Source organism: Rhea pennata, chromosome 12, assembly GCF_028389875.1.
Source record: "Rhea pennata isolate bPtePen1 chromosome 12, bPtePen1.pri, whole genome shotgun sequence".
NCBI classification, from domain to species: Eukaryota; Metazoa; Chordata; class Aves; order Rheiformes; family Rheidae; genus Rhea; species Rhea pennata.
Genome location: NC_084674.1, coordinates 17,226,283 through 17,245,586, shown reverse-complemented (window position 1 = coordinate 17,245,586; position 19,304 = coordinate 17,226,283). Strand labels below are relative to the sequence as shown.

Sequence of the window (19,304 nt, the reverse complement as noted above, 5' to 3'; positions counted from 1 at the left end):
CTTGCACATCATGTAAAGTTGGAGTTTAAACAAGTGTCTGAAGTAACATACAAATATTCTGAAAGTTAAGTTTGCCTAGGAGTTTTCAAGATTCTGGGCAAGACACCTAACAGACAGGTCCCTCCTTTGATTACACAGATGAAAGAATCCATAAATTTAGTAAGTATCAGAATTTGATTCAACCAGGCATTTTAAACAGAACAATGTACCAGTCGCTATTCTGTGAAATACATGGCAACCTGCCTAGGATGACAAACCCAGCCCCATGGCACTAACAGACCTGCCTAAGACCTCGACAGCCAGATCATCACTGCCCCCAGCACTTGCCACTACCAGTAATTTGCTAGTTACACTATTGACATTTCTCTTTCTTAAAAAAAAAGTATTTAAGATGCTGGGGTTTTTTTCCTCTTTACTTACCACGTCTTTCATGTCATTTAAGAATACAAAAGGTTTAGAAGTTTAAAAAGTAAATCTGAAATGGAATTTTATCAATAAAATTCAAAATTAGCTACCTAAAAAACCATTCTTTCCCTCAAAAAACCCTTCCCTTAAGTCCAATGATTCCATTACTAGTAAATAATAATAGTAGTAGTATTTTTTTCAATATGAAACACAAGTTGCAGCTGCCTATAATTCTTAGTCTACTTACAAATTATTCCAAACGTGTTAGCAACTGCTAGCCTCACATCTATGCAACTAATTTGTTCCAAACTGATATGGAAACCCCTAAACATTTCTTAACAATACATTATTTTGAAATGCAGAGGAACACAGACAAGTAACAGGACCTAAAATGATTAAAATTCTATTTAAGTTTAATATTATGCTTTAAATTAGCATTTATAAATTATATTGCATGTATCAAGATGGAACATTTACTTGAATTCATACATAAGAATAGCAGAAAGATAAGGCAACCAAGAAAGGTAACCATGTTACCAGGACATTTATTTTGCAAGCTATTAAGTTATTACATGGGAAGCAATACATTTTCTCTTTTTCTCCAGACATTTCTTATGTCATTTTACAAACACAACATGAAGTGTTGATATTGTTTTCCTGCCTGTGGCTTATCAATAGAAAAATCAGAGTTCAACCTTCCTCCCCCTGAAATGGAAAATCCTTACACCTAAAGAGTGCCACAGTTTGGTTTTCCCCTTAGATAATTCTGTAGTTTATTAAATGAAAACGTTCAGAATGGCTCTTGCTGCAAGGCAGGTTTACTCTGTATGCTCACTTTCAAAAAATAAAAGCATTGTACTTTACCACAAACACTCTTGCCGATCTTCATAATAAGAAGCCAGCTACAGAGTGACTAACTCTCTCAGTAGTGGAAAAGTCACTTTACTCTGGGGGTTTACCTAACAGCAGTGATCTGAAAAGCTGCAATATGACAAGCTTTTAAATCAAAGCTACTGTGGAATATGCCAGCTTTTCTGCAGTCCTGCCCTTTCCAGAACACTAGCAGATAATAGCAGATTTGTGAGTAGGAAACTTTCCTTGAGCTAAACTCTGTTCTTGAGTAGATGTTTAGCTCTCAGTAATCTCAGAGGGAATCAGACATAAGCATCTGCACACATACTGACCACTGATATTTAAACCTCATTATTCCTGCTCCTTTGAAGGACTGTGGCACAAGCAAGACTTAGGACAGAATTTGTCACAGTTGCAGTCAACAGGCATTTTGCCACTGGCTTCTGTGGGAACACAAGTGGACCAATGGAGCTGAACTTCATTTGCAGTAAGTACTGTTAGCCGTGTTCTGCATTTAAAGTAAACAGTTCTGCTTTGTGCAGAATTTAGTAGTTCCAAGAATGCAATGAAAAGTAAAATTCAAAAACAACCAAAAAAAATCAGGTAAAAAGAGGAGGCAGACAGCAGTTTTAGACTGTGATTGTCAGCAGTCAGAAGGACTCTGAAAAGATAATATAACCTTGCTTGCTACTAAATTCAGTTTAACCACTGTCAAGAAACACACTGTCGAAGCCTACCTTTCTTTCTAATATGATTCTCCAACTTTCTCTCCCTGAAAATGTAGAAAAAAATATTCTGAACAGCATTTATACTTACTACTTAGTATCTGCAAAACATCTCCTGTTACTAAAGCATGAAGTGATAACTTTGCTCATTCTGCCTTATTTCTGCCTCCCACTGGACTACTACCACTAGTAAACAACAAAAAAATATTTGTCAACCCCTTCCTCAGGGAAGCTTCCCAGGAAAAAAACATAAGGTCAAAACAGTTAAAACTTCAAGACTTATCTTGTCTTTAATATAATGGGTAAAAGCATCCCTTACTACAAATGATATGCTGGGTTGATAATTTCCTACTGTCCCTCGTTTTTGGTATGAAGGAACAATTACAATTACTGCTTATTACTGCCCTTTGAGAATTTTGCCAATAGTACTAAAGTAACTTAATTTCAGCAATATTGATACATTTTTGACATGGAAGAAATCCAGCAGTATTGTAAAAAGTGATATAAATTGTATATGGGACATAAGTATTTAGAGAGTCAGTATGCAGCCTCATAGTTATCTTGCAGTTTACTTATAAACACAATGTAGCAGCTTTATTTATATCTTCAGGGTGCTTGTTCTGCTACGCTGCCTCTCCTTCTCCTTTTCTAAATCACAGGCACCCTCTCATAGGAAGAGGCTGCTAAGTGCAATGCTGCTGGTGGATCCTGGCCAAACAGCGAGAGGATTTGGCCTCAGAGACCACTTCAGGGAACCTCCAGAGAAGTGCACCGAGCTACGGTGTCCCAGTATCTTGCCTGTTGTGGGCAGGTGATGCAAGTTAAGAGCAGCCCTAATCTGTAAATGGGACCAGAGCATACTACCAGTAAAATAAACTTGGTGCAAAATCGAGCTTTAGACCATTTCCTCAAAGCTGTTTTGTGCATTTTAACTCATGGCTTTGGCTAAATGTGTACTGAAACCAATTTTCTTGCAACCCCTCACTTGACACAGTTTGCAAACATCAAAACTGAATCTGACACAATAACATTCATCTTACAGTAATACCTACAGTGTCTAACCAGGACTATTAACCACATTCAGCTTGAAAAGATCACTTCACGTGACCAGAGAAGCAATTCATGTATTTTTCCCAGTTACAGCAAGTAGTGGATATGCAGTAGGAAAAATAAAGCTAATCAGAAACAAACCTTTGAGTTATGTTTAAAGTGAAATCAGGTTACCTCTGCTGAGTGAAAATGAAATCCCAAATGAAATCCAAAAAATACCTGAAGAGAAGGCAAATAATATTACCCAAGATTATGACAGCAGACTGTAACTTGTACACAGATTTGTTGATTCAAATAGCATATATAATGAGAGCTAAATATTCTGACATAGACTCAGAAAAATCACAGTAGATTGTCATTTATCTGTTATGCCATATCACTGCCAAGCTGCGAAGTAGCACAGTATGTTCAAGACACACATTCTACCTTGAAGATACCAAATAACAGAGGAAGATTCCATTCAGTGACAAGTTTGCCAGGCTTCTGCCAACCCAAAATACTGCAAAGTTCACTGATACATATTTGCCACACAGTTCAAGTCAATGCAAGACAGAAGAAGGCCTAAGAAGATGGCTAAAACAGTGACTGTATAATTCAGAATCAGAAATAATCCAGATGGTCAACCAACCATAGGGAAATGAAAACCAGCAAAAAGCAGACCATGGCACTGCTATCGGATCTTCCTAACAAATCCTTGGTTCTGTTGTTCTGACTATGTCTTCCAGAACAACTTTCATTGCTCTTTCTTTTCCAAATATAAGCTATTAATATTTTAATTGGAATACGCATGAAGAAAATGAATGAGAAGTACAAAGGACATTTTACCCGTCATTTGTACTAACTAATTTAACACTTAACTTAGCTTTAACTAATCAGGACTTGCTAGAAACCTATGGGTAAGATGGGTCTATGCTATGACTCGTTCACTTGTTTATCACTGTTATATCCTACATCCATGACTAACATGGTTAACTGATTTGACAAAAACTCAGGAGGAAATCAAGAGTAAAGCCAGTCATAAATCTTGCAGTCCCATCTCCTTGTTATCTGCATTAAACTCTGTGTTTAACCAGTATGTCTAAAAATATAAATGTCTTCATACTGCTTAAGTATTTAACACAGTTTGGACTATAATAATTTACTTAGCAATTTTAATTCCAGAATGTCTTTAAGCTTCACAGTTGTATGAAACACAAAGAAAATGTTGAAATGTTGAAGAACCAAGGAAAGCAGACAGAAAAGCATAGCTGGTCCTCCCCTTCCCCCTTCCCCATGCAGCCTCCCCCCCCAAATAAAAATAAAAAAAAGACAAAAAAAAAAGAAAAAAGAAAAAGCTTTTAGGATACTCCACTGAACAGAACTTAACACTCCAAAATTCAGTCTGGTCAAATCATCAAAAAGTACTCGAATGACCACAGGTGGTCAGAACACTGGCTTCCTGTTTAATTCTGAGGAATCTCCTCCAACAGTACAGTTTCTTCTAGCACAACACTGGATAATTGGTTCAATACAGACTCAAAAGGCAGCATGTTGTTTACTGAATCCTCATTACTATTTTTATCAACACTGTGGGCCTCTCATCCGAGTACTGCTCAACTTTCATTACTTAGTCTACAAGATCTTTTAAGGCCACAGCTGGAGTTACTATGGAAAGATTACCTAAGTTTTAATTAATATATTGATGTCATTAGTGATCTAGGATAACACAATTAAAAAAAAAATGAAAACATGAGAATAAGACTATAGGAGACTATGAATAAAATTATTGGGTGAAATGCTACTGCGGATGAAAAAAATGTTACCTTTTTTTCCCTGATATGGTTTGTAACGTGTTAAAAACACAACTGGAGGACAAAGTCAGAACAGAAGGGAATGGGCTGAATATTTTTGTACATCCGGACACACATTCTTTTCTGAATAAATAAAGAAGATTCTAAAGAAGGCAATTACATTATTATTCTTAATTCACTGGAAACCCAGAGAATTGTTTACACAGGCCTCTTGCAGACTAAGCAAGTATTTCAGGGGCACCTCATCTTCATAGTTCCAGTATGCCTCTTGTAGAGCTCAGGAAAGATTATTCTTCTACAGTACTGTTATAGTGTCCTGCTGTATTTTAAAGTTTTACAATCTTCTAAGCATTAGGACAGACTGACTAGAGAATGTGAACCATTACAATAGTAACACTAAATAAGTTTCCCCAACTACCACAATATTTTATACCTCCAAAAGACAGGCAGTTTCAGAGAGATGGAGTATGGCTTCAGAGTCAGGACACCTAATCAAACTGACCCAAAAACACAAAACATTTTCCTACAGTTTAGGATAAAATGTTCTCCACAGTGGACATTTGCTGAAAGTTACTAGGTTATAGCTGGGATTAAAGATACCATGAGCCCCTACTTTCAAGTGATTTGACTTTTCCTAAATATTTACACCCTGACGTTCTAGTGCTAGTTTACCACACTGGAGAGGTTTTTTTTCCTACAAATTCAGAGCACAGTCTGCTACTATTATTCACAAACTATTTCAAAAGGTAGAAAAACAATTTCAGAACTACATAGTTTAAAAATAACCAATAAACCCATATCTGACTGTTTTATGAGATAAATGCATGTAACAAACATTTCCTGGTTATGATTGATAAATTTTGCAAATGTATGCAAAGCAAAAGGGAAACATTATTTTTGAGTGGAAGATACATGAGGACATTCAATGAAATATGGTAAAAAAAAAAAAGCTGTATGTATGAGAAATGCAAAATTAAGCTTTTTTTTTTTTTTGACTGTAGGAGCAATGTTCAACTACTACTTCAGCAGAACATAAACAAACAGTTATATCATCTTGCAGTTAAAGAAGTAAGGTGACTCTCCTTAGCAGGAGGACATTAACATGTCAGAAAGCATCTGTGTGAGAAAGAAAGCTCTTCAACTCAGCCAAGAAAATAGTAAGATCTAATGTCTGGAAATTGAAGTTAAACTAACTCAGACAGGAAATAAATGCGACTTTTTTTTTTTTTTCAATAATAAGACCAATACCCATTAGAACAACTCACTAAGGGATTTGTTGACTTTTCCTCAAGACTAGATGTGCGTTAATTCAGCTGACATATTTTGATGCAAGAAAAGTTGGTTAATATTCTGTGAAGTACTATTTTGACATTAAAAGCTTTCAATTTATAGGATCATTTCAGAACAAATTTCAGTGTTTCAAGCTCTCCTCAACTATCTAAGCAAGAATAAGGCCACCCATTTTAGAACAAAATGTCCTGCATTCAGTTTTAAGGAAATAGCATTCTCATCTCTTTCAGGAGATCTTCCCTAACATTCTCCACCATCTCTATGACTTTTAGTAATATAGCTTAACTGAGAGACCTTGTTTCCTGAACAGGAATTAATGAAGTCTTCAGAATGATTAATCTCTAGTCAATAGCTAAAGGTAGAGTATAAGCTTTAGTGTTTCACACATAACACGTAGGGATGAGTGAGATGAGAGTGCTGAGAGATTGCCTATAGTCTTCTTTCCTACATACATTACCCACAGTTGGAAAGCAGCCTTAGATTATCTGGTCATCCTGACTGTCTTACTGTTTTTGATGGTACTTCTGTGACATAGTTTTTCTGATGAGGCAATGGAATTAATACTTACTAGTCCTACAGATTTACCATTTTGCTTTCAATTAGTATTTGTTCAGGTATCCAGTAGTATTACTCACCATAACAGCATTCTTTAATTCCACATAAAATACTTCAGGAATAGAAGTATTTGGTGGTAGTCTGTAAGGACATGGATGGCAGTTTGTAAGGACCTATGGTAGTCTTTAATGATCTGGATGTTCAAGAGGTCCTGCTCCCAATTAATTCCAACTGATAAACTGCATTTTGAGATAAAAAATTAAAAGTACACTAGATACACTTCTAATTTTATATTCCTTAGCAACTGCTGCAATTGCACTTAAGGATGTTTAGTGATCTTGAATGCAGAAATCACAAATGGATATAGTAAATGATCCAGAATATCTATTCTCAGTGTTCAGATACAGTCCATACAGCAACAGAACTTTAAGCTCTTCTGCTTCCGCCTCCTGCCCTGATCTAGAGACTCTGGTGAGGTGTTCAACAGAAAGGATTCAATATTGCTTAGATTCTGGCTATGGGGATTGCATGCCTGAATAATGATCACTGTTTCATGTAGTCCTGTGTTACTCTCTGCATTCATCCAAAAACATAATGAAAAACATTTGTGTTCTTTGTTGTATCTGGCATCAGAATACTGAAGACTTTGCACTACCCACTGCTTGAAACTTACAATGAGATACTGTTTTACACCATATTAGAAAAAATAAAGAAGTGAGCTAAAGGGGTAAATCATAACCACATGGCTCACATTTAATGAGTATATTTCTATACACATGAACAATCACAAATGCATACTATAATCATTTGTACTACATGTGCAAAAGCTATGAAATCCAGAGACATCATCTAGTTTTTGAACTCATTGAAATTACTGTTCAATTCACACACAATATAGAGCAATTGTGCCAAAGGAGCAGTGGAAGATTATTAGTATTTTAAAAAACGGGTATGTATTAACTATGTATTTTAAAAATCGTAATAATTTGGCCATATCAAGTCCAGCTTTTCCAGACCACTGAATGGCACATATAACATAGGAACAATGTTCCTGCCAATTTTCCATTGAGATGTAAACAGCATAAAAAGGAGGTTCAACCAAAAAAAAAAAAATCACAACAAATGATTCTTAGCAAAAATATCTCACTTTTTTTTTTCCACTTGTTACATCCATTCAGTCTGCCAGATGAAAACTTTAGGAAAAATTGCTATCTCTGAAAGTAAATGTACTGCATTTTCTTGCTAGAAGAAGAAAATGTAATGAAATCCACCAGCAACTCAAGAGAAACATAAAGACAACCATAACTACAAGTGCTCTTACCTAGATCTAAGAAATCATGTTAACAATTGTGACCAATGAAAGGAAATTTCAAAATATTTTCATTTTTTAAAGTTCTGATCTTTTTATGTTGGAGCATATTCTTTATTAAATTTTCTGCTTGTCTTGACTACATATTAAAAATAATGGTAAAAGTACTGAAGACTGCTGATTAGTATACATTAAAGGTCTACACCTGTTACTTGAGCAACTTTTAGCATGTAATTGCACAGTGAAACTCACTGCCCTCAAATCTGTTCATATCTGTAAGTGCATTAATAAGTCACAGCCTAATTAGGAGAAGTGGGTACCCATGTTTTTTCAGGATCTGTCTGAGAGAAAGTGAAGAGAGGAACTTCACTTACTTCTGCTGTTGAGTATCTTTCACACATTTTCAGCCTCTTACATCAACTCTATTGAATGCTTGTGAGAGCTCAACAGGAAGGGTTTCTCTCTCTTTGAGGTCATGAGAAAATTACCCACTAATCTTGAATATACCCCCAGGCTAGAATTCCAGCTATGGATGCAAATGCAAAATACCAGAATAAATGAGGAACTGTTCAGTGTGATCAAATCAATTTCTCTATGAGCATGAAGACAGTGGACACCACTGTCCCTCAGTCAGTTTTTTTCAGAAATGGCTAAATTATTCAGCCATTATTTGGAGTGGTTGACAAATCACTTCCTTGGAACAAATAGGAATGATTTCAGGTACAACAGGACAGGCAGGCCTATTGCATCTCCTGTTATTATGACATTACCATCATAACTACAGGTGCAGCAACAGTTGTGTACAGTGTATCTGGAAAGGAATGCAGACTGAATTTGACTCTCGAAATTACACAGGACTGACCTGCACATTTTTAGTTTCAGAAATATTGTTTTAAAGTATGTTCACAAATCTGCAGCTGATGTCAGTTAATGTCTACAATATTTTTCACAAATGCAGCACGTACATCTTTTTGCAAATAAAAAGTTTACTGAACACAGTAATTAACCAGGGGCTTTTTTGGTACTCTGAAGGGGGAAAACAAAAAAAAAAAAAAAAAAAAAAACAAAAAAAAAAAGAGAGAGAGAGAGAGAGTAGAAAGTCAGACAGAGATTTTTTGACATTTGCCAAAAACCTTGTTATTGCCAATATTTTATATGGAAGGTGTTTAGACACAATGGAAACGAATGGATAGATGATATCCTAAAACAGATTGTGCACTGCCTGACTGTTTTCAGATAAAAAAAAAAAGATTAGAGAACAACTGTTCATACCCAGCAATTCTAAGAATTTCTAACATAAACACATTACTACACTCCATGTCACAGATCAGACACAAAAAAATGGCTACTATGAAAAATCCAGGCGATTTCAAAGACAGTTAGCACACCTGTATCACAGCAATGTCTCTAGCACTGCCATAGTGCAGCATTATACCATGCTTTTAATGTCACACAACTCTTTCTTTTAATAAAATATTTTGAGGAACTGTAAAACATTGTAGATACAATGAACTTCTGTTGAAGAAGAAAATAAGTCGTTACAACTGGAAAGTTACTGTCCTTTAGCTGAAGGACTTTTTCCACTGGAATGATACTGTAATAAAAATATCAAACTAACAGTGGGATTTTATACTTGCTGTAACATACAATTTTAATGTATTTTTGAAGTGCAACATAATTTTGCTGATAAAGCTTTAAGCAAAAAGATAATTTGCTTTTGAAAGTGAAAGTACATTCTGTTCATGCAAGACACAAAAGACTGACAGCCTTAGCAAACCACTTGTGCACAGAACATGACTTGCAGCAGCCTCTGCATATGCCTGCAGTGCAATCTAAGAGCGTGACCAAAATTCATGAAGGCAGACTAAAGTTAACTTTAAATTGTGCAGTTGCATCGCTTCAGGCACCAAGTTTTTACCCAAAGTCCTTGTGCAGTTGTACAATCCATGCTGAAGTCTACGTTTCTGTTACTACAAGCCATTATATCCAACAGTCATTAGTTTTCAGTGTTGATATACTGAGAACTGAAGCAGCCACTTCTTATACTAACTTTCCTTCATACTGCTTATCTTCCCCATGAGTGACAAGAAGTCACATCCCATTTCTTAGTCAGCTTAGTGCCTCTTCACCAAGGCTTTCAGAATAACATGTAGTCCTGACCTTGTTCTGAATTTGACTTTTGATACTCAATCCAGTAAATGTAGGATTTACTGAGGGTGCTTTTTGGCAAGTATATTATTTGTTCTGTAAGTTATGAGAGGACTTAGACTGCCAACTCACCCAACAAAGGCCAGAGAGCAGCCGTTAACCTAACCTCTAGAAACATAGCGAGATCTGAACCTACTCTATTGATGAAAAGTTCTGTACACCCATTACTAACCTCTTGAGGCAGGTATCCCCGGTATAAAACAACAATTGCAGCAGCTGTGAGAACAGCAGAACTGTAACAACTCCATTCACATAACACAGGTTCAAAATACTTAGGTGGATACATTCGTAGGAAGATGCATATTGAATCAGAAAGAGAAGAAAATATATTAGACAATGTTAAAAATTATGACTTTTAGAAAGTCTCATAATGATCCTGGAATACATCTTCTGTTCAGCATTTTTTCTCTATGTGTAGTTAAAACTGCTCTGACCATTTTTTCCAAAGATTTTTTAATCTATTTTCTTTATGCCTAAATAGCCCTCTAGTAAAGAAAAATAGGGTCAGTTACTAGCCCTTCTTTGCATGCAGAACTGATTTTTGTTGCCTGAAGAATGACATTATTTTAACTTTTCTGAATAAAATCAAACACCTCCTAAGGGTGCAGTCCTGCTGTTATTGATCTTAACAGGCACCTGGGTGAGTGTAGGACTGCTTACTAAATACAGTCTAGTTACAGGTTTAGGCTGCTGGAAAGCAGTCATTAATTCATACTCTTTTCTAAATGTTTCTTTTTAATTAAACCTGAATTGTGCTTAGAATTCATAACATTTTATCCTTTCTCTTGTAAAAATCCTTTGATATTAAAAGAATCTACACACAACACTTCTGTGACTATACTTACTGCCCGCTAATTTGTCAGTCAACATACTTGCAGGCCAGTTCTTCTCACATTCCTGACCACATTCAGTATTACTTAGGCTCATATTTTCTAAAGCATCCATTAATGTGGGGGTTCCATGATTTCTGGATTGACACATCAAAACCCTGACATTCACAGCAGCTAAGCAGTCGTTATCCCAAATCCCTATTTGCAACACATGGAGTAATCAGTGCTTTGGAAAAACAGACTCATGGTGTCTCAGTTAAACATCTTTTCAAACTGGAACCTCGGGGGTTTTCTAAGTAGCAAATTTAAATACAAGACACTCAGGCATTGCAAACCTCGATCTGTCTAATAGTCATGTTGAATCCTACAGCACAGAGCTTATCAGGATGGAAGAAACCACTCTGCTTCTAAGTCAGCTTTGTAGTACTAGATCCTGTACTAACACCCACTTAATACCAGCTTGGTACCTGGGCAGTGTTCCAGGAAAGAAAGGAAGACTCAAAAATGAAAACATTTGACTACAAGGAAGCTGATCTGCTTCTCTTTGCATGCTTACCTGAACATGAAGCCTATAGTTTAACAACAGAGTGCTGTGCCAAGTGCTTTTCCTGGGGACGTCAGCATTAGAATTCCAGCACGGCAGAGTTAAGGGTGAATCTCAGTTTCCAAGTAAACTTAACTTTTAGGGATAAGCATTCAATCTTTTTAATTTACACTAAATACAAGTTTTGAACACTCTAGCATTTTTCTCTGCAAGATAAAACTGCATGCCCATATATTTGAGAACCTGCTATAAAAATGAGAATGTACTTTAACAAATACTTGCAAAGTAATCTTGCAGTTGTGATTGATATGCATTGGTTGTAATGGTCCAGGAGACACTGAGGTCAAATGAAAGTTTCCTACGGCATTCTAAAACTCTCATATATTTTCCACTCTGAAGCTAGTTTCTTTATAGAGCACAAAAGGATATGAAGTGGTAAAACTAGCAGGTTTTAGCCAAGCCAGAGGATCAAGATGACAACAGTGATTGGTAACATAAAACTGCCTTGCTTTACCATCTGGACAGGCTCCCAAAATCTGAAAGTTGATGTGAATTATTACTGTTAGACCATACAATAATATAAGCCAACAAACCCAGCACCAGTCCTGGTACACGTATGCCACATATTTCTACTTCTATGCAGTCCTGGATGGAAAAAGAAAAGGAAGAAGAAGAAGGCAAAAAAAGAAGAAAAAGAAAGGATTTGAAGTGAGAAAAGGTTCTTACGTTCTCTGAACTGCTTTCAACTTACAGAATAAATAATGCTACATTATTAAAAGGAAAACTAAAGTGGCACGAATTTCAACCAGAGCAGAAGAAATTTTGTAACAGTTTCGTTGCTACTGCAGAACTTCTTCACCTTACAAACTTAAAACTTAGTTCTTTTTTAAAAAGTAGGTGTTTGAGTGAAGGATTGAAAAACAGGATAGAAAAATCCTGTTTGTGCAATCTACTGTTAACCTTAGTAGCTCCCTCCAGTGAGATAATACTAGGGCAAATAGCACTGCATTTTTAGGATTATCTTAATCCTAAAATTTTAACCAAATCTTCATTTTTGGCTAAAGTTGGTGATAAGATAGAAGCCTACATAAAACACAGGAACTAGACATTGCCACGCAAAAACCAGATAAATTTAAGAAAATGCAGAACATCCCAGCATCTCCTCCATACACAATGTTCTAGTTTTGCAAGGTAATAGACGAGTGTATTTCTTAATCCAGGTGGAGCTTATTTGTCCACCAAGGCACCTTGACTAACAGCCACCATAATTTCATGCTGCTATGGTAACTGCATGAACTACTCTTAGATAACTAAAACTTTTACACTTGTAGTAAGCTATTTATGTCACCTGCACCTGTGGCAATGAGTTCCACAGTTTAAATACACATGGGGTAGAAGAATAAGTATTCTTGTTATTTTGTTTAGTGAGTGATTGTATGATCCCATTCTTTGATACCAGGTGCATCTTATACTTACTGTTAATGAAGAAAATAAATAATTTACCTTCCTGAACCTACAGCTATAATAAATAATCGAGAACTGATTTCTAGTGCAGTCAACTTGGACAAAATAGCTTCTCTTGCCATGAATGTCAGGCTCTGTAACACTTCCATAATAAATTAGTTTATTAGTTAGAGAATTGCCAGTAAATATAACTTTTTCCAATGTTTAAGAGTTTACATTCACAAACTGTCAGAAAAACTACACTAGATGCTTTCAACTGAAGAAAAGGTCCATAGTTTTGAAAAGAGGGTGTCTTTGAATCAGACAAAATCTAAGCCACATAAAATTTCATAGATCATGACCAACACCATTACCTAGCAGCAGGTGAGAAGGCAGTACTGTTCAAAAAGCACAAGTGCAACATACTTTAGCCAAACTATTTTACCCACTTGGTGAACCATCTTGTCCCACATAATCTAAAGCAAGCCTGCACCGTATGTGGCCTAGAAAACACTTCCTTTAGCCTGCAGCACTGCCTGCACAGAGCAATTTGTCTGGCCAGGCCTACAGATGACATAGCAGAGTGACTGGCTGGGCAGCTGCCGATTCTCAGATTCACTGCAGAACGCATAAAGCAACTCCCTCCTTTTCCTCCCCCACCCCGGCATCCCATACCAATAGGCTGCAGAGTTGAGAGGCACCTGTAACTCCCAACTGTTGCTACTGCCCATAATCCTATTGTGGGATAACATGCAGAACAACGCCAGGAACTCATCAGGCAAAGGCCCAAGAGGTGAGCACATAACAGAGAGGCACTACAACAGAAAGGTGGATGAGCTAGGAAAGCAGTAACATTAGGTTTTTGCAGGAAAGCAAGAGACTAGCAGTAATGGTGGTATGCAGGACTTCGTTAGACCAAACATCCACATCAAACAATATACATTAAATGGCACTTAATGTACAATATCTAGCATCAAATGGCCATCCATAAAATGATGTGCAGTATCTGCATTATACAGGTTTTCACCTCTAACAAACATGGAAAAAAAATAAGATTTTGCACCCTAAAGTTGATATGACTCAGTTGTTCACAGGAGGGTTCTGTGCAGCTCATCAGGAAGAGCTGCCATCTGATCTTCAGGAGCATCTTAGGAGACACAGGGCTGTTGAGATGGAGTCATAATAGGAGATGCAGCACACTGAACACAAGAGTGGGCAGCTGAGTTTACTGCAATAAGTGTATGATCAACTCAGCAAATAAAAGTCAGTCTTGAATAGCTCATCCACTCATTTGAGTTCCACACCTTAATCTAAAATTTAAGGTTATATCTCAGCAATATCCCTAGTGAGAGCAGGCTACAGTAAAGTCAGAAACTGAGACTACTGGTGACCACTGTGATGCTGTAAATACCTCCTGTGTGAACTAAATTACATTTTCCTTTTACTACCATTTATCAGGTCCATGGAGGATGAAGAACCCACCACAGTCTCTGCAAGAGAAAAACTTGGGAATGCTGCACTACAGAAAGATTCTACCAGCTTAACAAACTACTGCAGAAAAAAAATAACTGCACTGTTCCTTAGGAATCCACAAACAACTGAGTGTGCAAAAGCATCCCAACTTTATGAATCTCTGGCAAAGAAGGTATAGTCTTCACTAATAGAGGAGTCAATCCCTCTATCATCTGCCTCAGCATTTTTTCCTATGAGATCACCTCTGTCCTTTCCAGACATCCTGAAGCTGCTTTCCTCTTGCTGCTCAGGCATCAAGCAAGCATGGAAATGATTCAAACTCAATCCAATGAGAAGTCACAAAAATGGCATTCTCTGAACATACTTGTGGCTCCATCGTTCAACAGCGCCTCAGGGTCTCCTATGCCTGGGTAACATGTGGGGTCATAACAGTGTGGCTCTCCAAAAACTTCCAGAAAGAAAGGAATGGAGCTAATGATGAAAAACTCTGTCCACTTCTTTCTTACTTTGTATCAGCAACACTACTTGGGCAAGATTACCAGAGCCTACTGACCTAAAAAAATCAACATGGATGCCTGATCTTTGTATATCAGAAGAAACTTATTAGCCACATAACAGTTCACATATTCTAATGCATAACATCACTACATGCAGTCCTAACACCAGAATGATGAAAGGCATCCAAGAAATAGAAGAAAGCTTGCTGATGGATAATCTTGCATGCTACACAAAGTTTTACATCTAGTAATGAGTGATCACTGGGAAGTTTCATAGGATTAAGTAATGATTTCTACAGAAAGATCTAATGTTGCTTTACAAAATAAATCCTTCCTGAGAAAAGATAATAAGAGTTAAGACTTAATAAGCTAAGTTATAAGTTAAGACTTAATAGTCTGGAAACTACTAACCAGTCATGTAGTGATGGCTCCATCTCCCTGTTTCCAGCTTCTAATGTGCATAAATTAAATTAAATATATTTAATGTAAGTTAAATATTTTTCTAATATTAATTTACATTTGCAACTGTTGAAGCTGCCACAGAGCTGTTACCTAACATTAGATGAGAGAAAGATTGTGACTGATATGTAAAGAAGTCCATGAAATACTTCTCTTTAAAGATCTGGAAATTACTGTCAGAAGGGAAGCATGTAAACCCACTTCTACAAAAAATAAAATAGAAATGATTTTTTTTCCCTGAAAAGCACAGCGTATATCATATTAAAAAAAACTAAGTATGATTACAAGGTTAAAATTTGGATGCGCCTCCTTGATAGTGTTTAGTCTTGCACATTTGTTTATCTTTTGATTGCAGTATAGTATCTACATAAACATTAACACCATCAGAGCTTTGAGTCTATAACTAAATCCTGAATTATATTTATTGTTGTTGAATATTTTTTAGTTCCCACAATACAAATAAAATCAAATAGGGGCATATATAGGGTATTTTCTACTATACCACTTAACATACTTCTCAAATATAATTATTTTAATTTTTTGGCTTGATGACAAGTCTCATCCTTCTCATTTTTCTTTACTACATAATTCTCCTCTGTAAGAACAAAGGAAAAACTTCTCTGTAACTGAGCAGAAAGGTGCAACTTCCATTTTAAGATACTGTAACAGATTTACAGTTCTGCGCTGCTCTTAATACAAAATAAAATACCTTTCTTTGTGCGTTCACGAGATATTATCACTGATCTGTCTACACAACGCAAAGATCATTTTCTTGACCCGTTACGCCTAATCAGTTCTAATCAGTTTTAATCAAAAGTCACTACTGTATACAGGAAGCTTAACTTTTTTTTTTTTTTTTGGCTCAGCTTTTTGTGAGTCCGCTTTACCACCATTTTGTATAAAAACCTTAATTTTTCAGGTTCTATACAATAATTGAAACTTCTTTTAAGCCTCTAAATCAGTCTCACCCTGTTACAGATACCTAAGTCTTAATAAATACAAGCAACTGTGCATCTTTAAGATACGTCTAGAACCATAAATGTAAACTACCCCACTACCAACATTTTCACTAGAACTATTTATTTCAATATTTTGCTTCATATTTCCAAATAGCATTTATTAAAAAAAAAAGTTGCAATATCAACCCTAATGCTACAGTTAGGTTTCTGTAACAGCTTTTTGTGTACATAATTAGTTTGGGGGGAAATAAGCAACCCGTATCATGCCTGCTCTGGTATCGGCAAAGGGCAGAGAGAGCAGAGAGCCTCCTTGCATTCATCTGCTCCATCCATCAACTACTTTGAGGCAATTATTCAAGCCGGTTAAAAGGAAAGAGTCACAGCTTAACCTTACTGAATACCAGTCATAAACAGCACTCACCTAGGTGATTTACTGGATTTTAATTTCGCCTTCTATACTTGGATCCCTCACAGTGCCTGATCTTTATCACCCAGGGAGAAGTGCTGCAGAGCCGGGAACGCTCCATCGTCCTCTTTCGCGACACCAGATGCAAAGAAAACTTCTCTGCACCGGTCGCTTCCTCCTTGGTGCTCCTCGTCAGTCACAGGTGATCCTTCAGTATCACCTTTCCAGAGAGTCGCACTGACACAAGTTAATCGGCGGCTTGGCCAGCGTCTGGTTATTAACTCTCCCAACCGCCTCTGGCTTCCTAGTCTGAGCTCGCTCCTTGCCATCACCCTTCGCTAGTATTTTAGGGCCGCTGCTGTGGTTCTTCCAGCTGGCGCACGCCCGAGGTTTCCCCGGACCCGAGCTGGGACACCAGACGCACAGGCCCGCGTTAGAGGCAGCTCCCCAGGTGATTCTGTGGACTCTAACAGTCTCGGCTTTCCGCCCAAGCCGCTGGAACTGAAACTTCCCCGTTTCTCACGGGGGAGGGGGCTGAAGTTCAGTCGCGCAGCATTAACTCGAGCGTGGCCGCTCTGCCATTGTCTCCCGCACAAAAGCACCTCTCTCCACAACAACGCTTCAGGGAGAAGCGCCTGGAGGGCGGCGGCGCGCCTTCGTCCGCCCCCGCACGGGCGCCGCCTCCGCCGGAGCCGCGCGGCGCCCGCCCCCGGCCGCCTTCCCTCCCCTCCCCCCCCCCCCGCCCCGCGCAGGCCGCGGGCGCCCGGCGGCGGCGCGGCACCGCGGGCCCCTCAGAGGCGGGAGGCGGCGGGCGCGAGCGCTGGGGCTGCGCGAGGCCGCTGGCGGCCGTTGGCGGGCGCGAGCGCTGGGGCTGCGCGAGGCCGCTGGCGGCCGTTGGCGGGCGCGAGCCGTGAGGCTCCGCGCGGCCGTTGGCGCGGTTTGAAAACCCGCCGCCCGCTGTGGGGCCGGGCGCGAACCCCGCGCCGCCGCCGCCGCGGTGCGAGGGGGATCCCTGCCCGCCCGCGGGGCGCCGGCGCAGGCGGCCGCCCGGCCCGGGCGGAGGGGCGGGACTCCCGGCGTGCGGGGTCTTCCCCACGCAGCCGGCCGCCGCCCCGCCTCGGGGCAGGCGCTCCGCCAGCCCGCGGGGGCTTCCCCTCGCCCTTGCCGTGCGCGCTGCCCCTCCGCCGCGCCCCCCCCCCCCCGCTCCCCGCCGCCCGCACCGCGCCGCGCTGCCCCGCCAAGGGTTAAGGCGCCGGCTCGCCCGGCGATGGCAGCCCTGTCAGACGGGAAACACCCCGCCGCCCCGCGGCTCCCCGCCGCCGCCGCGCCGCGCCGCGGGGCCCAGGCGGCACCCGGGCGGCCGCGCCGGGGCGAAGGGGCCGCTGTGCGCCGGCGAGACGCGGGGCCGCGGCTCCGCGAGTCGGAGCGCGGTGACAGGGCGGCGGAGCCGCGGCCGCCTCCCGGCGCGCAGGGTCCCCGCGCCCCGCCACCGGCCCTCGCCCCTCCGCGGCTCGTCCCCGCGCCGAGGGGGAGCAGCGGCGGCGGCCGCGGGGCACAAAACGCGCCGCCGCCCGCGCGGAGCCCGGCCCCGGCCCCGGCCCGGCGGCGGCGCGGCGCAGCCGCCCGGAGCGCGGCGAGCACAAGCCGGCGCCCGCGCCTCCCCGCCCCGCCGGAGGCACAATAGCCCCCCACCCCGCTGACACCGGAGCCCCGGCCGGGGGGAGAGCTTTGTGCCGAGAATTGAGCAAAATTTACAAAACAAAACAAAAAAATACAACCGAGGGAGAGAGAGAGGGAGACGGGGGCAGAGTGGCTCCTCCTCCTCCTCTCCAAAAAGGCCTGTTGGAAAACTGCACACAGCAGCGGCTCCAACAGCACCGTCTCCCTCTCTCTGCCCGGGAGAGAAAAGGGGGCGAAAGACACCGAGCGAGACGGGGGGATCGCGGCGAAAGGGGGGAAAAGGCCCGATCTCTTTGTGTTACCTGCCGTGAAACCAGTCCTTGCAGGCATCGCATTCAATCATGAAGCGGGTTACGTCGTAGGGCAGCCTACAGATGCAATAGACGGGCACCGTCGCCATGTTAGCTCCCTTCAAAACAACACCGGACTCCCAGGCAAGCACGCAGGGCTCGCTGCGGCTCCTGCCGCTAGGTAGCTTTTGCGGCTTCTCCTTCCAAAATGCACGCAAATTTGCGATGTCGAGAGACGGAGCGGGGAGGGGGAGAAGGGGGAAGGAAAGAAGGGGGGAAAAAAATCAGATAATGCAATTACGGCTCCTCAAGGGCGAGCTAGCAATGTCAGAAAAATAATAAAGGGCTTCCCAAAGTTTGGCTGCATGGTTCCTCTGGCTCTGCGAGCTCCGACCGGACTGGGGCTTTTTTGTTGTTGTTGTTGTTAAATGATTATTATTCAAAATGTTTGGCGAAATGCATTATATTGCATGCCCCCTGGTGACAGTACAGTACCGAGGCTTTTCATAAACACTCCGAAATGTAGCCCTTTCCTTGCA

At 40.5% G+C, this 19,304-nt stretch overlaps 1 protein-coding gene across 5 annotated transcripts in view; it reads right to left on the bottom strand.

The window, feature by feature from the left end:
* Nucleotides 1-19,304, bottom strand: part of PHF2 (PHD finger protein 2) — a 101,912-nt gene extending 82,608 nt beyond the window's left edge. For 2 of the 5 annotated variants that reach the window (XM_062585632.1, XM_062585630.1), the window contains exons 1-2: nt 11,571-11,716; nt 10,357-10,455 (exon numbers count right to left, since the gene is read on the bottom strand). In XM_062585632.1, coding sequence (XP_062441616.1) covers nt 10,357-10,455; nt 11,571-11,578 — 107 coding nt within the window. In that variant the 5' untranslated portion in view covers nt 11,579-11,716. Of the gene's footprint in view, nt 1-10,356; nt 10,456-11,570; nt 11,717-18,777 lie in introns of those variants that run through there. The other 3 variants (XM_062585628.1, XM_062585629.1, XM_062585631.1) reach the window with 3 other exon arrangements.